General features: G+C 32.4%; 1 protein-coding gene across 1 annotated transcript in view; it reads left to right on the top strand.

The window, feature by feature from the left end:
* LOC132720572 (structural maintenance of chromosomes protein 2-like) overlaps positions 1-12,613 on the top strand; it is a 40,526-nt gene extending 27,913 nt beyond the window's left edge. Inside the window, exons 4-5 of the mRNA XM_060704733.1 lie at positions 2,048-2,801; positions 12,432-12,613. Of these exons, the coding sequence (XP_060560716.1) occupies positions 2,048-2,801; positions 12,432-12,613 (936 nt within the window). The remainder of the gene's footprint in view (positions 1-2,047; positions 2,802-12,431) is intronic.
* Positions 12,614-22,007: the final 9,394 nt, after the last annotated feature.

Below are 22,007 nucleotides of genomic sequence, written 5' to 3'. Positions count from 1 at the left end.
GTGCAATCATAGCTGTTACCTCCTGTTGCTCCAGACCGTCCAAAATGTCATTCACGATCCGCAACAGAGCTGACTCACATGAATGGCTCTATTTCTCGATTATCAGGTGTCAAGTAGTTTCAGAGTTTCTCGATTATAAGGTTTCAAGTACTGTCAATGTTTCACGATTTTTAGTTGTCAAGTACTTTCAGTGTTTTACGAGTTTCAGTTGTCAAGAACTTTAGTGTTTCACGATTTTTAGTTGTAAAGTGTCAGTGTAATACGATTTTCAGTTGTCAAGTACTTTCAGTGTTTCACCTTTTTCAGTTATCAAGTATTTTCAGTGTTTCACGATTTTCAGTTGTCAAGTACTTTCAGTGTTTCACAATTTTCAGTTGTCTAGTATATTTGGTGAAATACGATTAACTGATCTCCATTCAGTGCTTCACAATTTACAAGTATCACTTATTCCAGTCCATCACAATTTTCAATTTTCTAGTATCAATTATGTCAGTGCGTTACACTTTCAAATTTCCAGTTATATCCGTGCATCACAATTTTCAATCATTAGTAATAACAATATGTCACAATTTTCAATTTCTGTGAATATCAATGCTTAATAGGGTTTTACAATTTTCAGGTTTCCCATCCATTCAGTGCTTACCAATTTTCAAGATTCAAGTAATTAAAAATAATCACAATTTAAGGGTTTCAAGTACCTCAAGTGAGTCACAGTTTAATGATTTTACAATATTTTGCGTTCTTCACTATTTTAAGGTTTAAGATACTTTCAATGCACCCACATTTCGATGGTTTTAGTAATAAGAATGCTTCAAAATTTTCAGATTTTACAGTACATTCATGATTAAATATTTCAGGTTTCCGGTACTTCCAGTGTATTTCGAAGCTTTCAATGCATCATAATTTTTCCGCTTTTAGCAGCTTTTGTGTTTTACAATTTCCAGGTTTCAAGTACGTTCAGTGCTTGACAATCTTTAGGTTTCTAGTACTTTGAGTGTGTCACTTAGAAAGTTTAGACACTTTACAGGAAACATAGTTAAGAAGACGTCTACCATGTTATAGCCCTGGTGTTAAACTTGCCTTGCCTTGGGGGTAATGGATTTTCCTAACTGGAGCTTGAATTTAATAGCAAACTGTGGATCAACAATCGTCACGTTACAGTCATCAGTGACTTTCCTAGCAACCATTATCTTCCATAGCAAATGGTGACTTCCATAGCAAACCATTTATTTCTTTTGCAGCAATTGACTTTCCAAATATATAAGTGACTTCCTAAGACATAACTGACTTTCCCTAACAACCATTGACTTTCATTAAAACCGTTGACTTTCCTGAGTTACAGTGACTTCAAAGGCAACCATTTAAATTCTTTAGCAACAAGCCAATTCAACATCAGCTGTTCTTTTTCCTAAGCAAAACTTGTATTGATTAGCAACAAGTGTTTTATTTCAATTATTAATGTTCTATTGCAAGCAGTGATTTCCAACAGCAAATAAATTGTTTTATCAACCAGTCACTTCAATAGAAGCAATTGACTCCCATTGCATTCATTGTTTTCCATAGCATACAGAGACTTTCCATATTTCCATAGCGACCATTTCATTTGATAGCTACTATTAACTTTCCATAGAAACTATTAACTTTTAATCTAGAAATCAACCATTGATCTTTATAGTAACCACTAACTTCCAAACTGTAAAACCGCCTGTGAATCTTTTAATTACTAATGATTTTCTCAGTAATAACAATCTGTAAACTGTTTTACATTTGCACGATTTCAGATGCAGATATAACCTTTGTGATCTCAGTAAATGATTATGACTTGATATCTGCTTTTCATTGACAGTAAACAGTGTTAATTGTCCCTTGTCATCAAGAGCTTTTATAATAAGAAGAATCATCATTACTATTGTTCAGAAAAGCTTGTCTTTCATGCCTAATATTTTCATAAACAGATAAATTACTGGGTCAACATCTTCGATAAACGCTTATAAAGATCACCAATCATCGAAACCTTAATGATAAAGTTATTCATTTCCGATTTTAGATACTTGTTCGTCGAAGTTCTCCAGCTTTGAATATTCAGCAAACAATCGACAAATTCAAAACCTGCCGTTTTGATCTAGAAGAAGAGAGAAGGATACAGAAAGAAATAGAAAAGTGGAAGGACTATAAAGACGATGTTGACCGACTAAAACAGGGAATGACAGACGTGAAGAAAGACCTTGATAGCATAAAGGCAAATGTAACTGACGTGAATAAAGACCTAGAAGACGTAAAAAAAAATGATACTGCAGTGAAAAGAGACCTTGAAGGCATAAAGGAAAATGTAACTGATGTGAAGAAAGACCTTAAAGACGTACAAGAAAGTGGTATTGCAGTAAAGAGCGACCTTGAAGGCATTAAGGAAAATGTAACTGATGTGAACAAAGACCTTGAAGACGTAAAAGAAAGTGGTACTGCAGTGAAGAGAGACCTTGAATGCATAAAGGAAAATGTAACTGATGTGACGAAACACCTTGAAGACGTAAAAGAAAGTAGTATTGCAGTGAAGAGAGACCTTGAAGGCATAAAGGAAAATGTAACTGATGTGAAGAAAGACCTTGAAGACGTAAAAGAAAGTGGTACTGCAGTGAAGAGAGACCTCGAAGGCATAAAGGAAAATGTAACTGATGTGAAGAAAGACCTTGAAGACGTAAAAGAAAATGATACTGCAGTGAAGAGAGACGTCGAAGGCATAAAGGAAAATGTAACTGATGTGAAAAGAGACGTTGATGAAATCAAAAGATGGCAAGGGGCAGGTTGGCTTTTTTAAGCTTAAATATTTTATTGTTTATGAATTCTACAATAGAATGACTGAGAAAAGAATATACTAGAATACTAACAAATACTATTTTTATAGTTTGATATAGTAGATAGTTCCGTTTCCAGACCAATGCCATTGCCAGAAATATCAACAATATAACAGTGTTTAAGAAAAACGAAAACAATCTGTTTCAAAGACTATAATCGATTCCTTCCACTTTGCGAATATAACAAATTTTATATCTTGCGGTGAAAAATAAATGTTATCTACAATTTTTCTAGGTTTTAAGTCACAAGCAACTACAAGAAAAACTGATCATGTACCGCAGTATCAATCAATGTAACCGAATATTCATAACATTTGTGTGTAATTTGTCACAAGATGCATGAACATCAATCAATCTCGTGGATAATACGAGTGATAAATAACTATTAAATAATTTTAAAGATCCTTTAACTTATTTTTATATGGTTTTATATCATAAATATAATGCACAAATGAAGATTTATCAATATTGTAATTTCCAAAAAGCAATGTTTGTAAAGATATTACCGAATTTACATTTCATGTTTATAACAGGAGGTAATTAGAAATTTATTTTCTATAAAGTCTATGTTAATTTTAGAAATAAAATAAAATAAATAAATGGCCTTAGATTTTTGAAAAGAAATATGTTTCGAAATTCAGCGAAGATTGCATGATTCAGTACGGGTAAAAATAAAGATTCGGCCACTCGACCATTCGACCCATAACAATTCGTCGAACTTGGGATATTGACGATTAAGCCAGAGCTGGAACTAAATATAGGCATATGTGGCCAGATTCGACGATAAGAAATTTCATTTGAAACTATCCGTAAATCAGTGTAGTCATTAAGTAATAAATATATTAAATTTATGTTTAGAAAATATTTTAATCTGCTTATATTAATGGGTGCATGGAATTAACGAAAAACACCGAAAAACACCAAACAATACCGAACACACTTAAAATAGAAAGAAATATTAAGGCTATGATAAAAATTCAGCATTATAAACAATTTTTGATGGTTATTTAACGAAATGGGTTCAATAATATTAGTTTTAAATCGATAATAATTATATCATAAAATACGCTGATGAAAGTATTCGCTGTCGTTTTATATTTATTTGCTACATGAACTTGCTTGTTTCAAGCGTAGTTTCAATAGAGTAAAGAGCATATATAGAAAAGCAATAATCTATTTCTGATATAATGGCTATACATCATCTAAACCATTAGCAGTATTCACTTTTATTATCTTATTATTTATTTCAGTGGTGAAACTTATAGGTAAGCTCAGGGTGAGGTTTTAGATTGTTGAATGTCGGTCATCCATCTTATGTCAACTGCGGTCTGTCCGCATTTAGCATCGTCGGATACCCACGGCCGAACCATTTACATTTATCAGTTATGTCATGTTAAATGTTAATCAACCATGTGTATCCGACGATGACATTTAATTAACTCTCTGCTGGTCATTTAATTTGTTAACACTCTACTGTTCACACTTTTGCCCCAATTGTCACACAACATCGTAAGAATGTGTGTGACAGGTTTTGTTCGAGTTTGAACATGGATCACTTTGGTTGAAAATCAGAAGTAGGTCACAGTAGCCAAAAATAAGACAAAAATGTTTTAGCTCAATGGTTCATCCAAAGTTAAGAAATTGGTAACACAGCCTGATTATGGAAAAACCCTTGTTAACTTGCTGTCCAATATAAATGAATTTCTTGGAAAGGTTGTATATGAAGACTATATGTAACAATTGTTGAATAATGAAAATATTACAATACATTTGAATTGTTTTGATTATAGATTTCATTTTTATTAATAAACGATAAAGTAATGCATTTGAAAATTAATGTGTAGAGATGAATACATCACACCAGAATATGTGTATTAATGCATCAAAGTACAGTGCATATATCTGTAACATGGAAAGCTATACAAAAGGATGTACTATAATTTGGTAATTTAGTCTTGTAGGATGATTAAATTAATTGACTTTGTATAGAGTTTAAGCCAGGTCATGTCTTTCATTAGATAGCATCACTGGAAACTCAATATTACTTTTTCAATATTCTATAATGCAGGCCATTTAACAGGTGTTTCAAAAAATGATTTTTTTATTGCTCATCTATCAGCTTGCCAAAGCAATACATAGATGGAACATCACATCTTCCTTGTCTCATAAATAACTTTAGAAGAAAAAAGCCTTGGTGTGAGTCACTTGTTAGGGACATTGACCATGGTCAGAAGATGACCCCCATTGTTTATGAGGTCAGTAGGTTAAAATCAACATGGCCTTGATGATAAAAATGGATTGTATTATCAAGCAATGCATAATTCATTACTTTCAGTGCTTTGATTACTATACTTTATACATACAGTAGGGAGAAATATTTGGTAGTCATTAAACTCCACATGATCGGAATAATTTTCGTAGTATCAGATTTGTGAACGGCTCTTTTAAACAACACACATTCAATTACAATAGTTCAATTCTTAGTAAATATATATCATAATTCTTAGAACTGATTTGATAAAAGTTTTTATGTTTCAATTTCTTCAGATGAAACAAGGCAGACGAATGTAAACATTTTTCAGAGGTTTTTTGAATGGTTTTCAGAGTGGAGACGTTATAACCAAATGAAAACAAGTAAGATTTTTCTTAAATACGCTATGCATGTTGCTTTCCAGAATTGATATACAGTCAAACATTTGTAAGAGACAAACTCCGATTGAAGACCACCCTGAAGTTAAAGGCCACTTTTTGAAAAACCTTCATTGTAAAATGTACATTCCGAATAAATACATTTTGTCATGAAAGGCCATGCATGTTTTCTCATTGGATGGTCCTTATTTACCAGTTTAACTGTACTGTGTTATATGCTTGACTTTTGCGTGAAAAATCATGTTTTCCGTTCCCTTTCCAGTCCGTAACAATATGTTGTTGTTAATGTTTTGTTGGAGTAGTCCTTACTTTGTCCTCCGATGAGTAAGAAAATTTCGAGTGTGACACACTTCACTTCTTCACCTGCCGAAAAGACGTGAAATTATTTTAATAGAATGTAACTTGATATACAAGTTTGCTAATGTCTTGTATCAATAAAGTACAGGAAAAATCAACAGCATCCCGACTAGAGTAAAATGACCTTCCAATAAAATGAAAGTATGCTATGCTAAATTGTTTAACGCGGAAAAGTTGGAGTTGAAAGGATACATATATATATCTATATATTCTTTTAACTCCAACTTTTTCTCGTTAAACAATTTAGCATTACATAAGGTCATTTTATAAAATGTTTTTTTCTTTTTTTTCTTTTTTTACATGTGTAAAAGTTGCTTTTTCGTTGTCAAGTAGAGGTGAATTAGCTATATTTTTTAAATATCGACTATATAAATGGCGATTGATCATTGACTGATAGATATGTAATAATAATAATAATAATAATAATAATAATAATAATAATAATAATGATAATAATAATAATAATATACAAATGTTTAGGATATAAAATATCAATTGTCTAAAATATACGAGGGTTGTTTAATATATTTGTGCATTGGTGGAATATGTGACATGTAGGTTGCATAAGAACAATTAAAACTACATAATACTTTGCGTCAATCAATGACAGTTAAACAAATTATGACATGGAAAGCAAATGCCACTTTACAAGCGATAAAAGATTTTAATACAATCACAGCTGCAACTGCGCATCGTCATAATTTTACAGCGTCATACACGTTTTCACAACTTTTTAAAGCTGCACGCCTCGAGATGAGCCAAAATTTTCCCAGAAAATCAAGAAGATTCACACATTTTTTCAAGAAAGATAAAAACATTCAAGATCCAAGCTATATTTTGCATATTATTTGCGGATAAGACTGATTTTTGCAGTATAAATCACCATATTTCTATTGCGTTACTAACGCAGTAAGGGCTGTTTTTGCATATCTTGACCACTTTTTGTTAATTTTCGTGGATTGTAAGTGCCGATTGCAATATGTAAATTATTTTATTTGTTCACTTCATAATATTTTACTTTAAATACATTTCAAAATTTTTCATGAAAATTAACATGAATCTGGAGGCGTACTGCTTTAAAGTATTACCCATCATATTCAATGCATCTCCTGTGGCGGTCAACCAACTTCCTAAATTTGACACTGTAAACGTCACTTGGAATTGTACAAATTATTCAGAACAAAGCATTTTGTAGTGTTTTGAACTTCCGTCCCTTCAGCTGTCCTTTGATGTGTGGAAAAATGTAAATATAGGACAGAGTACCAGTTGTGAACCAAACTAAATTACTAGTATGAACCATTCTTTATATAAAGTGACGGCACTATTTAATAGATTTATTGATTTGAAAAAATGATTATAAAAAAATAGAAGACCCCAAATCCAATTTATCAACTTTTTGACGACCACACGATAACGTAACAAAAGGGCAAATGACGTCATATTTTCTAGTGACGTCAGGAAAACGTACACACACTTTTCCCTGAATTTTGACGCTTATATGTAGTGTTTAAAGGATACTGTGATGCATCAAAGTAATGAACGAGCCGTCGTGCGCCGGTATTACGTTACTAAGGAATTTGTATGATGAGTCGTTTTCACGACACGCCGGTTACACGGTTTTTTCTATTGTTTTCATATTTGAGACAGATTTCACCTTCAAGTGATATAATTTAATTCATGTTTTTTAATCAATTACTCTCACGACAATAACTGCAGTGCACGAAAACTGTACGGGACCGGGCAATACAGAAAAACAATGGAAAATCTGTGAAAACTATGTTAAAAGCGTATTGACCTAACAGAGTAAACACTGACGATGACATACAACGACATAACTGGTGACACTCACTTACATAACGTCACTTCCTTTTTGGTTTGTTAAAGTATATAATAAAGATTAAGCTGAAGAAGCATGATTTCTGTCACCTGTACGGGGGCTTAGGTGGCCAAGCAGGTAGGTAGGCAGGCAGGCTGGCAGTTAGACAGGCAGTCAGGTAGGTAGGTAGGTAGGTAGGTAGGTAGGCAGATAATCAGGCAGGTCGTTACTTAGGTAGGTAGATAGATCTCTGTACGTGACGTGATGCTCAATTGGATTTAATAAAGAAAGGACATTGGTCGATCAACAGCATGAACCTTAAGGTGACCCACATCTAATATTAAAATTGTTATATCGTTCTCATATTTACCTCATTAAATGTAGATAAAGTTAGATAAAGTGTATACTCCTTCAGATTTTGCTGAAAACCATTTAAATGTATTTTTTTCGGCAGACTAATAACATATTGTTACTTAATGTTCTCTTAAACTGCCAGGAATAATGTTACATGAAGACATCATGCCTATGTATTAAATTCAAAGCATATTTTATCCTGTAAGTTAATGGTCTATATTAAGCCTTTTTTCAGTATACAAAACATGCGTTAGCAAAAAGTTCTAAAAATTGAAAAAAGCCCACAAGAAACGGAGATAAAAATACTATATCTTGAACTGAAGCACAGGTGAGCGTCGCGTATGTCATGGCCAGGCGACGTTCATCTGTGAACCGAAGTACAACCAAAACATTATAATATTATAGCAAATGATAAGCGTACTACGTACTTTACGTTTCATAATGATTTACACACTTATTAAATAATAAAATACGCTAAAACGAGCCGTAACATAGCACAATCTTGAAACACACTGGCAGTAAGAAAAGTAATTATAAAAACTCTAGGACATTTTCAGAGTTATCACAAGAACTCCGTGACATTTGGAAAATCGGGTATAAATCTATAAGCCTGGGCATTAAATTTGTAACCTTCCATTAAATTAGGTAATAAGGTATAGCAACGAAGAAATTCTTAAATCAAAAGGTCAATATGTTCGAGTGAGCAAGTAATTTGGAATCTTTACATAAAGCTTCCAGATTTTAAATAAGAGGCGATGACAAATGGACTTTAAAGTTTTTTCTGAAATAAAATACAAAATTTGTAAGGCAAGTTTAATCATCAAAGTTTAATTCAGCACTTAAACTCCCCATTTAACTATTTTTCACGTGTGTTTCTTCAGTTTATCACATAAACCGCGGCGCAGGAGTGTAATAAAGCCATTTAATAAAAACGATACTACACTAGACAATATTACACTAGTGTAATAACACTTTGACGTCACGTCATTTGCACTATAAAAATAGCGTTAAAGCGCGCTAATATTAGCGTTACACTGTAGGCTCGTCAAAGAAAAATGACTTTTGTTAACAGTTTACCGTTCTAATTTTATATATGTGATAAATAGAATATTATATTCTTGTAGATTCAATACTAAATTTATTGAACTCGTTGAATAAAACAATATTATGCTCGCCAGAGGCTCGCATAATATGATTTTATTCAACTCGTTCAATAAATTTAGTATTAAACCTACACTCATTCAATATCCTCTATATACAATAAAGTTTTCCGACGAAATATGTTACGTTTTTCATGAACTCCATGACAAGTTATCATAATAACTCCATCCTTCGTATAACCGTTCCTCCCCCGTGATAATATGCACTGTCTTACCTTAATTCCTGGCTCCTCCCCTGGTTTGCTATGCTTGTCAAAAAATAATAAATTTCTATTCATAGATATAATGTTTGTTTCAGTTGTCCGCGCAAATTCTTATTATTCTGATATTATATCACTGCAATATTCTCATAATTATTCTATCACCGCAAACATAGTAAAGTGTGATACTTGATGTAATATACTGTTGGTCTGCCCTTTTAGTGGTGTGTTCCCTATTTGTAACCTGATAGCTGCCATACTTTTTTACATGTTCATAGCCATTGCCTTGTATATGAAGCAGGGTTTTGATTTGTGTGGGCCTTTCCCATGGAACTGAATTGAAAACATAAGAGTAAAGGAAATTTAACAAAGCATTGTCCAAAATTTGCCCTAAATTATCATTATTTCAGTCCTTTACTTGCAAAATAGTTTTTACTGCAACTTTTATTATAGAATGTACTGTTTATTATCGTCTGAAAAATTGCCAAGTTCTACCAAACTTTTAGTACCTGATAGTGGTGTAGAGGTTACAGGTTAGGTATAAATAACACACACAAACTCCGAGGTTATTTTCCCACTTACATAACACATAAATCGTACGCAAATAGAAGCAATGGACTGGTCGAGCACAGGTACGCTGAATTGATAGATGATGTGTTTTAAATTATTCCGTTACTCCCTATTGCGTTAAGACGCTCATTATAACTACAACAAATACATGTAAATGTAATCACATGTTATAAGGTGCTTTGCCGAAAATCTACAGTATATCTATATATTGTGTGCTTTGACTGTATAATCTGTATGCTACAAGTACAAATGTTGCTGCAATGCAGCAATTGAGAAGCTCCGCGCAAAACAATGCGCTTATTACAGATACCTTACCAAATTATTCCTACGCACAGGTCATGTTATATTCAGATTAAGCACTATTGTAGACTTTTTCCGAATGTTTTGTAAACCATTTTTTGCATAATTATACTTGTCTTATGCACAGTCCATAATTAAAAAGAGGGGAAAGATATTTAATATAAAAAAAATGCTGTCACTGATGCCTACCTGGTAAGGAAAGTAATTTCATTGAATACAAACAAGACTTACAAGACTTGTAAATGTTATGTGGCATGACTGTACTGTGTTCTGTTTGTGTCACTACTGTAGTCAGTAACATTAGATGATAAAAATATCAAAGTCTGTTTTTTTTATTATTATACGTGTAACAAATATACAAATAGTAAGAAAAGGGACTAATATTTTAATATAGTAATTTTACATGCATTTTTCTCATGTCAAATTAAAAAAAAATGGTTTCTTCAATACTGAAACTAGAACACACTCTGAAATGAAAAAATGGGATGAATTTCAAAAAGACCAAATTCAGGATTTTTTTGTTTCTTATACACGCGTTACATGGTGATACAGTATTCATCAATATAATAGAAGACTGATACCTGAATTTTAGGCAGGTATGAGGAATTCACTAACATCATGTTCGTGCGAGTCAAAGATATAAAAGGTATTTGACATTGGTGATATATATAAAGAAAACTGTTGTCAATTAATTCATCGGGAGATATCAATATACTTTTTTGTTGATTTGCTTTAAAACAATTTATAAAAACATTACACTTTATGCTCAAACTGAAGATCAAAGTTTCTGTTATCAATGATGCTATCTATCTATAGCCTATGGTAAGGCCACAAAATGCAGCTTTCGCTGTCGAGTACGGACCCCGGACATGTCACAAGTCATACCCTGTATGCAATACCAGTGACGCCAATGAAATGTAACCTTATATACTAAAGTTAAATTATTTCAAAACAACCAATATATCAAAATGTTATTATCAAACATTTAATTTCATAAATATAAATTAAGAATAATTACCGAAAGCAAAATTATTAAAGTCTTATGCCTGAAATCTTCATTATATTGACAAAATCAATCACTAATAGTATATTTGATATGCTGTGTGTAAATGTAATTCAAAATGTAACAAATTAGAGTTTTCATGTACTACTAAAAAGGGAAATAACAAATTTATAACTTAAGTGTTAAAAATCAGAACATTTATAGCTATTTATAGCTTTCAATTCATGTACAGCAGAACTGCTTTCCGGTTCTCGTTCATTAATATGACATGCTGCGAATCACCGTCTTTAACGCAGATTTATTTTTAGCTATAAATCGAAGGGATTAATTGATCAAATCCGGGCCCATGGACAAAAAAAGTAAACACAAATAGGTTAATAAAATCAAACAATAATCCGTATTTAGTCTGATTATGAATAATAGCCGAGGAATTCCGATTAGCCAAAATTAAAATTATGGAGAAATCAGGAGAAATTACTTGCTGTTTCGAGTAGAAACCCCCTCCTCTTATTTCCCTTTCGTGATAACTATTTGTTTTATATTTTTAATGTAAAAATATCATTTGATCAGAATTTGTTTTTCATATTTTTAATTTAAAAAATATCATTTTAAAAAAACGGTTCAAACATGTTAAAAATATATCGTTCGTTCGTGGTGTTTTTTCATGCAATGAACTATAGAAGAAATATTTTCTTTTTTAGCTTGTCCACACCCTCCCCCGCCAATTCTTTGAGTTCAGAATGAAGAAGGAAAATGCTTATTTTTCAGCATACAATGTACTAATTATTAACGATGAAAATACTTCGTTTTGTATATGAATTTATGCAAATGATTAAAACAAAGTTTAGCTTTAATTATGTATTGTTAATGTTAAACATAGCATCTGAATATAGTATTACATATCTACTTCTTATTTGTCATATGCATTATTTGTTCCTAACCATGCAAAATTGAAGTTAGTAACACCTCAGCATTTTATATATTATATAGAAAGATTGTCACTGATTAACATTTTTTTCTACTCTCTTTCCAGAACTTGAAGGCGAAACCTGATTAAATTCTACAGAAAAAGGTGTAGTTTCAATACCTCTCTCACCGCATTCTTGAAGAAATAGAGGGACACCTTAGCTGGGTTCTATGTGATGCCAGATATAGTCCCCGTAAAAACAGAAATCCGTAACTTGTCAATGAAGAGGAAAGAAACACCGATCAAGTCTTTGAAAGACCTGTTTTCAACCGGAAATGGAGATCAACAACAGATATTTTATCTATCAGCTGATGCAGGTTTTGGAAAAACTGCTTTCTCAAAATACCTTGCAATCACATGGTGTTCAAGCTCATTGCCACGATGAAAACTACGCCTGTTTTAAAAAGGACGAGTTAAACACGTTATTTTGACTTTAAAGTTCTTATTTTTGGTTTTATTAAGAGACTGTGCCTCTGTTTGTAACATTGACGATATGATTGAACAACAAATTACCAAGAAACTTCCTTCCTCTGCAATACTAGATGAAGTTTTACGTAGAGAAAAGTGCTTGATTATATTGGACGGTCTTGACGAATGGACTCACCCTGTAAATAGTTGTCGCGAAGTATCAGAAAAAATCCCACATCGATACGTACGTGATAATTGTGTTATTCTGACGACAACACGACCGTGGAAGCTTGGACTCGCAAATCTCAAAACATGTCAAATAAACAAAAAAGTAGAATTGGTTCAATTAAATGCAGATTCTACACGGCAACTAGAAAAAAATGCTATAAGAAAAATGACCGGTGTCCATAACGATAGAGAACTGGAGAGTAAAATATGGGACTTAAATGAAGTGATAAGTGACCGCCGCTTAAAGCACATGCAAGAGATTCCACTCCTCCTCATGTATATAGTTTGTCTATGGTGCAACAACAAACCTATAGGAAATTCAAAACATGAAATTTACACCAATATCATTGAATTTCTATTATCGAGAACGTCAAAGAAAAACCCGGAAGTTCAACCATCTCGTGAATCGTCTGCCAGTGAAATTCCAGAATACTTCAAACGTCATGAATTTTGTAAACATTTTTACAGTCTTATAACATCATTAGCAGAACTAGCCTACCAAACATTATTTAACGAAACAAGAGAAAATACGCTGGTATTTGATAGAACAGTTGCTGATATATATCTCAAAGCAGACGACATGAAATTAAGTCTTCTCTCAGGAATACTGTCAGAAAGTAGCAGTAAAAATTTAATCGAAGAACTTATCAAAGTATCTTTTCTCACAAAAACTGTGCAAGAATTCTTTGCCAACCATATATTAGTTTCTCACAGCGTTCCCTAGTAAAATGTAGAAACTGTTTCAGATATTCTGGACATGTCAAACATTTGTGAATTTATAAGTGGAATGGATGCTGACCGGATGTGTGCAATATCAAATGATTTGATGTCTGTGATAAATGAAGACAAGAGAACACACCGCTATAGAACTAGGACAGGTCGCGAGGACATTGACGATAATCCATTGTATAACATACAGAAAATGTTCATGTCGTGTTTACAAGAAATGCCTGAAAGTGAAAATATTCAATTTTGTTTACAAGATTTCTTCATTTACCCGTACAACATGCACAGTAAGCAGTTACAACGTTTGTTAAAACAAAATAAAACCAACATAAAATCACTTTATATAAAAACCAGACATACTTTCAGCAGTTTACGTGAAATTATAGATTTATTCTCTCTCACAGATCTCAGTCATATACAGAAACTTAACTATCATGGTTACAGGCGGGAGGAGACTGCAGAGATAAACCGGATATTGTTTCCCAGTTTACAGAGCGTTACTTTGTGGCGGGGTAAATGGACAAATGATGAAGAAAATATGAGTGAAAATTTAGCGCAAGTACAAAACTTACAATGTTTAGAGGTTCTCGACTTCACGTTATCTCACAAAATATTGGAAACATTTTTCAATTTTATATCCAGTCAAAAATCAATGAACGAGTTAACATTGAGCGGGTTAGACTGTGAAGAACGTGACCGCCATGATTGTAAGAAATGGAACTTGGACTTGTCTCAACATTCAACTCTATCAATGTTAAACTTGCGGAGGTTACCTTGGAGGCTACAATTAAATATATCAACACCGTCATTAGTTTCTGTTAGGTTGTACGACATCAATCTAGATGAAAGTTCATTGTTACTGTCACGTGACATGTTAAATATTGAATGGGTGCAGTTGGTGTGTATAGAAATGTCTGCAGGAACTTTACAGAACTTTATCCCCGTGCTGGAAAATCTGCCGCAATCAGTTACAGTAGAGATGTACCCCATTAAACCGGAAACAGAATGTGACCGTGTGAGAGAAAATATTCGGAGTTCAGTCAATCCACAAAGTTTTCGTGTGCTAATAGACAAGGACGGCTGGTGGGGGTTTCGGTTCCAAACAATAAAACCAAGTAAAGAATAAACAAAGGAAAAACATTGTGAAATAAACTGAAGAAATTACTTCAATAATTTTAAATGAAAACAATTTAAAAATGGACACTAAAAAACAAAATGGCAGTTTCTTCTGCGTTATACATGTACTGTATAGTTTGGTCATTTAATTAACAAACATTTATTTCAGTTTAAAGTTTCATTAGGTGACAGTTATTTACAAATAAATAAATAAATAAAAACAATTTTAAGAGGAGAAATAATTCAAGGACGTTTTTAAACCGGAACTTAATGGATAACTTGAAATAAGGATTTGGAAATATTTTAAAGGTAAGAGATTTTATATTGATTTTTTTACTTTTTTATATTTTTTCTTTTTACACACCTAAGTATTGAAATAGATTATTCTAATTGAATTATAAGATTTTCTTTTTATTAAAAAATAAAACTTAATATATAATAATAATAAAATCTACTTTTAATTATTTTCCATATTTTTTTATTTTGTAGATATATATTTTCAAAGTCCATTGACATATGGCTTTGTTATTTTGTACACTAATTCACTATCATGACCCCCCCAATCCCCAAACTGTACATAGACAGGTGGAGGTAACTTTTTTAAGAATTTTGGCAGAATTATGTCTCTTTTTTGACTTAGAATTTATGCTGCGTACCATCCCCAATATATTCAAAGTCCATTGACATATGGCTTTGTTACTTTGCACATTCATCCACCATAATAACCCCCACCCCAAATCTGTTGACAGATGGAGGTAACTCTATTAAGCATTTGACAGAATTATGCCCCTCTTGCGACTTAGAATTTATGCTTCATTTTTCGTACCACCCCAAATATATTCAAAGTCCATTGACATATGGCTTTATTATTTAGCACACTTATTCAGCCTCATGCCCCCACCATGGAGACAGGAGGAGGTAACTCTATGAAGCATTTTGACAGAATTATGCCTCTTTTTCGACTTAGAATTTATGCTTTGGTTTGCGTACCACCCCCCAATATTTTCAAAGTCCATTGACATATGGCTTTATTACTTTGCACACTTTTTTTCACCATCGTGTCCCCAACATGAAGACAGGAGGCGGTAACTATATCAAGCTTGTTGACAGAATTATGGCCCTTTTTGACTTAGATTTTATGCCTAAGTTTGCGTACCACCTCAAATATTTTCAAAGTCCATTGACATATGGCTTTGTTTCTTTGCACACTTATTCACCATTATGACCCCCCCCGATCCCAATCTGTAGACAAGTGGAGGTAACTTTATTAAGCTTTTTGACAGAATTATGACCTTTTACGACTTAGAATATATGCTTTAAATTGCGTACCACCCCCAATATATATTCAAAGTCCATTGACATATGGCTTTTTAACTTAATACACTTATTCATCATTATGTCCCAAACATGTAGACAGGGGGAGGTAACTAAATCAAGCTTTTTGACAGATTTATGCCCCTTTTACGATTTAAAATGTATGCTTTAGTTTGCGTACCATCCCCAATACTTTCAAAGTCCATTGACATATGGCTTAATTAATTAGCACACTTATTCACCATCATGCCCCCAACATGTAGGCAAGAAGTTCTAACTCTATCAAGCTTTTTGACAGAATTATGCCTCTTTTTGACTTAGAATTTATGCTTTAGTTTGTAAACCACCCCCGATATATTCAAAGTCCATTGACATAAATAGTGCATTATTACTTAGCACACTTATTCAACATCATGCCCACAACATGTAGACAGGTAAAGGTAACTCTATTTAGCATTTTGACAGAATTATGTCCCTTTTCGACTTAGAATTTATGCTTTTGTTTGCGTACCACCCCCAATGTTTTCAAAGTCTATTGACATATGGCTTTATTACTTAGCATACTTATTCACAAACATGTCCCAAACATGTAGCCAGGAGGCGATTACTCTATCAAGCTTTTTAAGAGAATTATGCCCCTTTTTGATTTAGAATTTATGCTTAAGTTTACGTACCACCTCAAATATTTTCAAAGTCCATTGACATATGGCTTTGTTACTTTGCAAACTTATTCACCATCCTAACCCCCCGAACCCCAATCTGTAGACAGGTGGAGGTAACTCTATTAAGCATTTTGACAGAATTATGCCCCTTTTTCGACTTAGAATTTATGCTTTAGTTTGCTTACCACCCCCAATACTTTCAAAATCCATTGACATATGGCTTTATTACTTAGCACACTCATTCACCATCATGCCCCCAACATGTAGACAGGAGGAGGTAACTCTATCAAGCTTTTTGACAGAATAATGCCCCCGTTTTAAGTTAGAATGCATGCTTAAGTTTGCGTACCACCTCAAATATTTTCAAAATCCATTGACTAGGCTTTATTACTTTTCACATTTATTGACCATCATGACCACAACCTGCAGATTGGAGGAGGTAACTCTATCAAGCATTTTGACAGAATTATGCCCCTTTTTCGACTTAGAATTAATGCTTAAGTTTGTGTACCACATCAAATATTTTCAAAGTCCATTGACATATGGCTTTGAAACTTTTCAGACTTGTTCGCCATCATGTCTGCAACCTGTAGACATGAGGTGGTAACTCTTTCAAGCATATTGACAAAATTATGCACCTTTTTTGACTCAGAATTTATGTTTAAGGTTGCGTACCACCACAAATAATTTCAAAGTGTATTGATATATGGCTTTGCACACTTGTTCACCATCATGCACCCATTCTGTATACAGGAGGAGGTAACTCTATTAAGCATTTTGACAGACTTTTGCGTCTTTTAGACTTTTAATTTACATAAATGTTTGCGTACCGACTTTGAGTTGAAACTTTATACACTTGTTTGAGAGCATTATTGAGGTCACTCTCCAAGTTATCTACTTGTATTTATGCTACCTGTAACATGGATTTGAAAAAATGTATTTTTTTAAACTTGAAAATAATTTTTTTTATTATCAAGGCTCTTTTACGAATAATCGAGCATGCTGTAATTTTAAAACAACGTCTCGTCATTATAACTGGTTAGCAAATTTCATCCAAAGGAATGTTAATTTAGCGGTCACCCTTAGAAATTGTTCAAAGAATTTAATTCCATGAAGAACTCTGATTGCCATGGCAACCGAATGAAATAACTTAAAAATGTTCTTTAAAAAAGTCCAAAGAGCTAGAGCTATGATATTTAGCATGAAACATTTTCTTATGCGTGTCTACCAAGTTTGTTCAAATAAAAGCCCTGGGGTTAAAATTAGCCCTGCCCCTGGGATGCATTGATTTGCCTAAAAACTTTTAGATGCTAAGCATGAAACATCTTCTTCTAAGTGTTTACCATGTTTGTTCAAATAAAAGCCCTGGGGTCAAAATCAGGGGGGTCATTATTTTTCCCTGTATGGTTTATAGTTAAAACTTTTAAAAAACAAAAGAGCTAGAACTATTGAAGTTATTTAGCATGAAGCATTTTCTAATTGGTGTCTACCAAGTTTGTTCAAATAAAAGCCCTGGGGTCAAAATTGGCCTCGCCCGGGGTGGGGTCTTTATTTTCTTTATATGAATATATAAAAAAAACTAATGTTTATACACATGCATTATTTCAGATACAACTATAAACTTTGTGACATCAGTTTAAGATTTAGATTTTGTATATGCTTCTGTTTATAGTTCACAATATTAAAACTTGTTCCTTGTCATGGAAAGTTTCTTTATAATACATTTGAGCAATTTCAGGGCCATTATGGCACTCTTGTTCATTGTTTCAAATATGTCCGCCTCATATTACAAACAAGTGTATTTTGATACCTATTTAGCTGAACATAAAAAATGTATTCAAGTATGCAAAAGTTTTAGTGATGACGTCACAATTAAATCTACACATCAATATTCTGCCGCCTGTAATAACTTATGTTTCATGGAAATCAATTGATCACATATATACATGTAAAATGCAGAACTAGATAAGACTGTACATTCACAATTTATACAATATGTGTGTGTTATTTCTCGTTTCTGTGGCGTAATGGATCAAAATTTCCGATTCTTTGATGTGCAGAATCTCCCACGACATTTTACATAGAGCATTGTGTGATGATAGATCAATTTGTAGATATGTATTTGAAAACAAACCTCTTGTCTCGGTAAGACTTTTAAATATCTTTATGATTGACAGCCTAATAAACTGTATAATTATGAATTAACATAGTTATGCCCCCTTAGAAGAAGTGGGGATATAATGCATAGGTTATTAATTGCATCACATTTGTCGGTCGGTTGGTTCTTCTGTCAGTCAGCCTGAAGGCAAAACTGTTTCCAAACAATAAACTTCAGAATACCTTGCTTTATGAACTTCAATCTTGGTATGGAGATTAGTTATGATCTGTAGATGAAGATGAATCCAATTGTTTTATGAGCCTTTGTCAAGGTCACATTAAATGTCAAAATTGTTTACCTGAATCAAATTAAATTAAGGGATTTAATTCATATTTAAAAATATGTTTGTTATCAAAGCACAAATTACGTCATGTCAAAGTGCCATTACACTAGTGTAATATCCTTTGTTTTATTAAATAGCTTTATTTAACTCCTGCACCGCTTTTTATGTGATAATTTATTTTATGTCAAAGAATACAATCAGTCGCAAATCCCAAATTATATGTGATGTGTTTGCAGTTTTTACTTAGATTACAATAACATTTCTTTTAATTTGCAATACAGGAAGTGAATCTACTTGAATACTCTCTGGTTCCTGAACTCTAAGCCTCCTGGCGGTAAGATATTCTACACCCATGTGATACCAATGCAGACCACGATCAGCCGGCATATTCATGATTATCTCAAAGTTGTCCCTAATATGGTGAATGGTTCTGTCCAGACTGAATGATTGACAAGTATTAAAGTCATTTGGATTGGTTTAAGCTTGAAAATTGACAGAAAAAAAACAGTATATTCAAACCAATAAAATGTTGTTATACTGTTAGAATAGGAAAATCCTACTACATGATCTTAAAATTATGACTTCTTGATTTCCTTTATTTCAGAACATCAGCTATGATAAACCTACAGGGACAATGAGGACAACTCTTTGGCTTTTATCTATTAATCTCCGGATGATTATCAGTGGGATGTTCTGAATGACAAAGATGTTAAAGTTCTTCAATAGTTCGATATTATGATTTCACACCTGATACTTGGCTATATGGGGACAAACGTGGATTAAATTTGTGATTAACAGCAGCAGAAAAATCCCCCAACCATCATTACTTGCCAATGCATTGAATAACATTATGGTTCCTGGCTTAATGGAAACATAATAGAAAATTTTTGCATCAAACAGATATCTGATATCTGTTTTGTACAATTAGAATTTGAATCTCAAAGGACAATTACACCTGTCAAATATTTCAGTATTCCTTTGAATAAAAAGATCATTGAAATAATTTGATTTAATTAGATATACAGTACATGTATAAATCTGTTTCTGCAATTTAAGACTGATATTATATATATCAAGAATTTTTAAATAATGTGTTAAAAAAGGCCTATTACGCATTAGAAATTCTATCAGTTTTATTTCATTTTTCAATATTTTTTATTTAAATACTTGTGTTACAGTTTCTTTCCAAAAATAAACCCTTCTGCCAATTAAACATAATTTCTCTTATGCTGATTTTGTTATGTTTGGCGATTGCTGTAATTTAACTTAATAAATATAAGTATGGAAGTCAAAATACTACAACATCTAACATGCCCATAACCCATTATCAAAACATTTTTGTTAGAAAATGCTTGAATTTGCTAGAGAAAATGTATTTTCTGAGGAATAATGTACATTGTTTAGTATAGCGTACTGTTTGTTAATCAGCATTAAGGGAACTTCGTCGCTCTGGTCTGGCACAGCCAAGTGACAATTTTAGTATCCGCAAATTAAGTATCGGTTTAAAGAATGTAGCTATTGTCAGCATAAGGAAACTACATTTGTCTGGCCAACACATTCGTGCAACTAATTTAATAGAATGCTGACTTAATAAACACTAACCTATTTAATGGTTGCCATTATGTTTTAAATCTTTACTCAGAGCAAGTATGGCACGCTGATTCTTAAAATACCCGTTAACAAATATCTGTGTTGATAAAATGAACTTAAATTTAAAATGTACTACTAAATTTGAAACACAAACAATACCATCTTATAAAGAGGATATTTGTTTAGTTTGCATGTAAGATTGAAATATATTTCACTGAGTTAACACCAAATGCAATAATACGCTACGAGTGAAAATATAATAGCTGGTGTTTACGAATGAAATATATTTCAATCTTATATGTAAAACAAATAAATTTTCTTTTTAGTATCTCATGCTTTTTATGTGATGTTCATTATTTTTTTTACTGATTTTGCCGCGTAACGTCGCGCATTCTCCTTTATGACATCATAATATCATGACGTCACATCGTCAATTTTGAAATATAAATCTGTTAAATTTCTCTAATTTTGTTTCATTTTTAAAATGATGTACGACTAAGTCCTTTTCCTAAAGAAGCAAAATTTACGACTTCCTTTTCCTAAAGAAGCAAATTTTACGTATGAGCTACTGCATTTATTTTTGCCTGTTATTCCAGTAAGTTATAATATTCTTTTCATCCGCATTCAGATATAGTCCGGCTTCATTTTATAAATTTCACTAGTGGTTTATCGGAATACAATTACATGTATCTGATATATTGCTGTAAAACACTGGAAAATATGAAATAAAAAAAACAATATATAATTTAAACCACTTATTCTAGTTTTATATGAATTACAAATGTATAGTTTTGTAAATAGTTTTTGAAGTGTGTATGATTTTTAAATATTTTCTTACAGTTTCGCTCTTATTTTTAATAATTAAGTTTTCTGAACAAACGTTCACGTAACATTTCTTTTATTTTGGTGACACACGGACATTATCTATATGAAGAAACATTATAATTCATTATGATTCTGACATGTTAAATTGCCCAGTATTACGAGCTTTAAGTATGTAACGAAAGTCACAAGGTGTTGGTAATATAACGTACAACATTTCATGCACAGACATACAACATTTCATAAGTCTTTATAACCAAATTTTGATATTGTTCTCCTGCTCCCTTTGCTTTGTGACATAAAATGATAATTTGCAGTGTATATTTTTTGTTATAAAGATTCTGAATTTGTTATGGCTGTTTTATATTTAACCCAAGCTTCTAGGTGAGGATTATATTGCTTACAACTGTTTATATATGGCAATATTACCTGTGAAGAATCTTATAATGAATTTACAATATAGCAAAATTCC

This window comes from Ruditapes philippinarum, unplaced genomic scaffold, assembly GCF_026571515.1.
Source record: "Ruditapes philippinarum isolate M1 unplaced genomic scaffold, ASM2657151v2 ctg10314_1_1_1_1, whole genome shotgun sequence".
NCBI classification, from domain to species: domain Eukaryota; kingdom Metazoa; phylum Mollusca; class Bivalvia; order Venerida; family Veneridae; genus Ruditapes; species Ruditapes philippinarum.
Note: the sequence above shows the minus strand (reverse complement) of the source record. Positions and strands in the feature narration are given on the sequence as shown.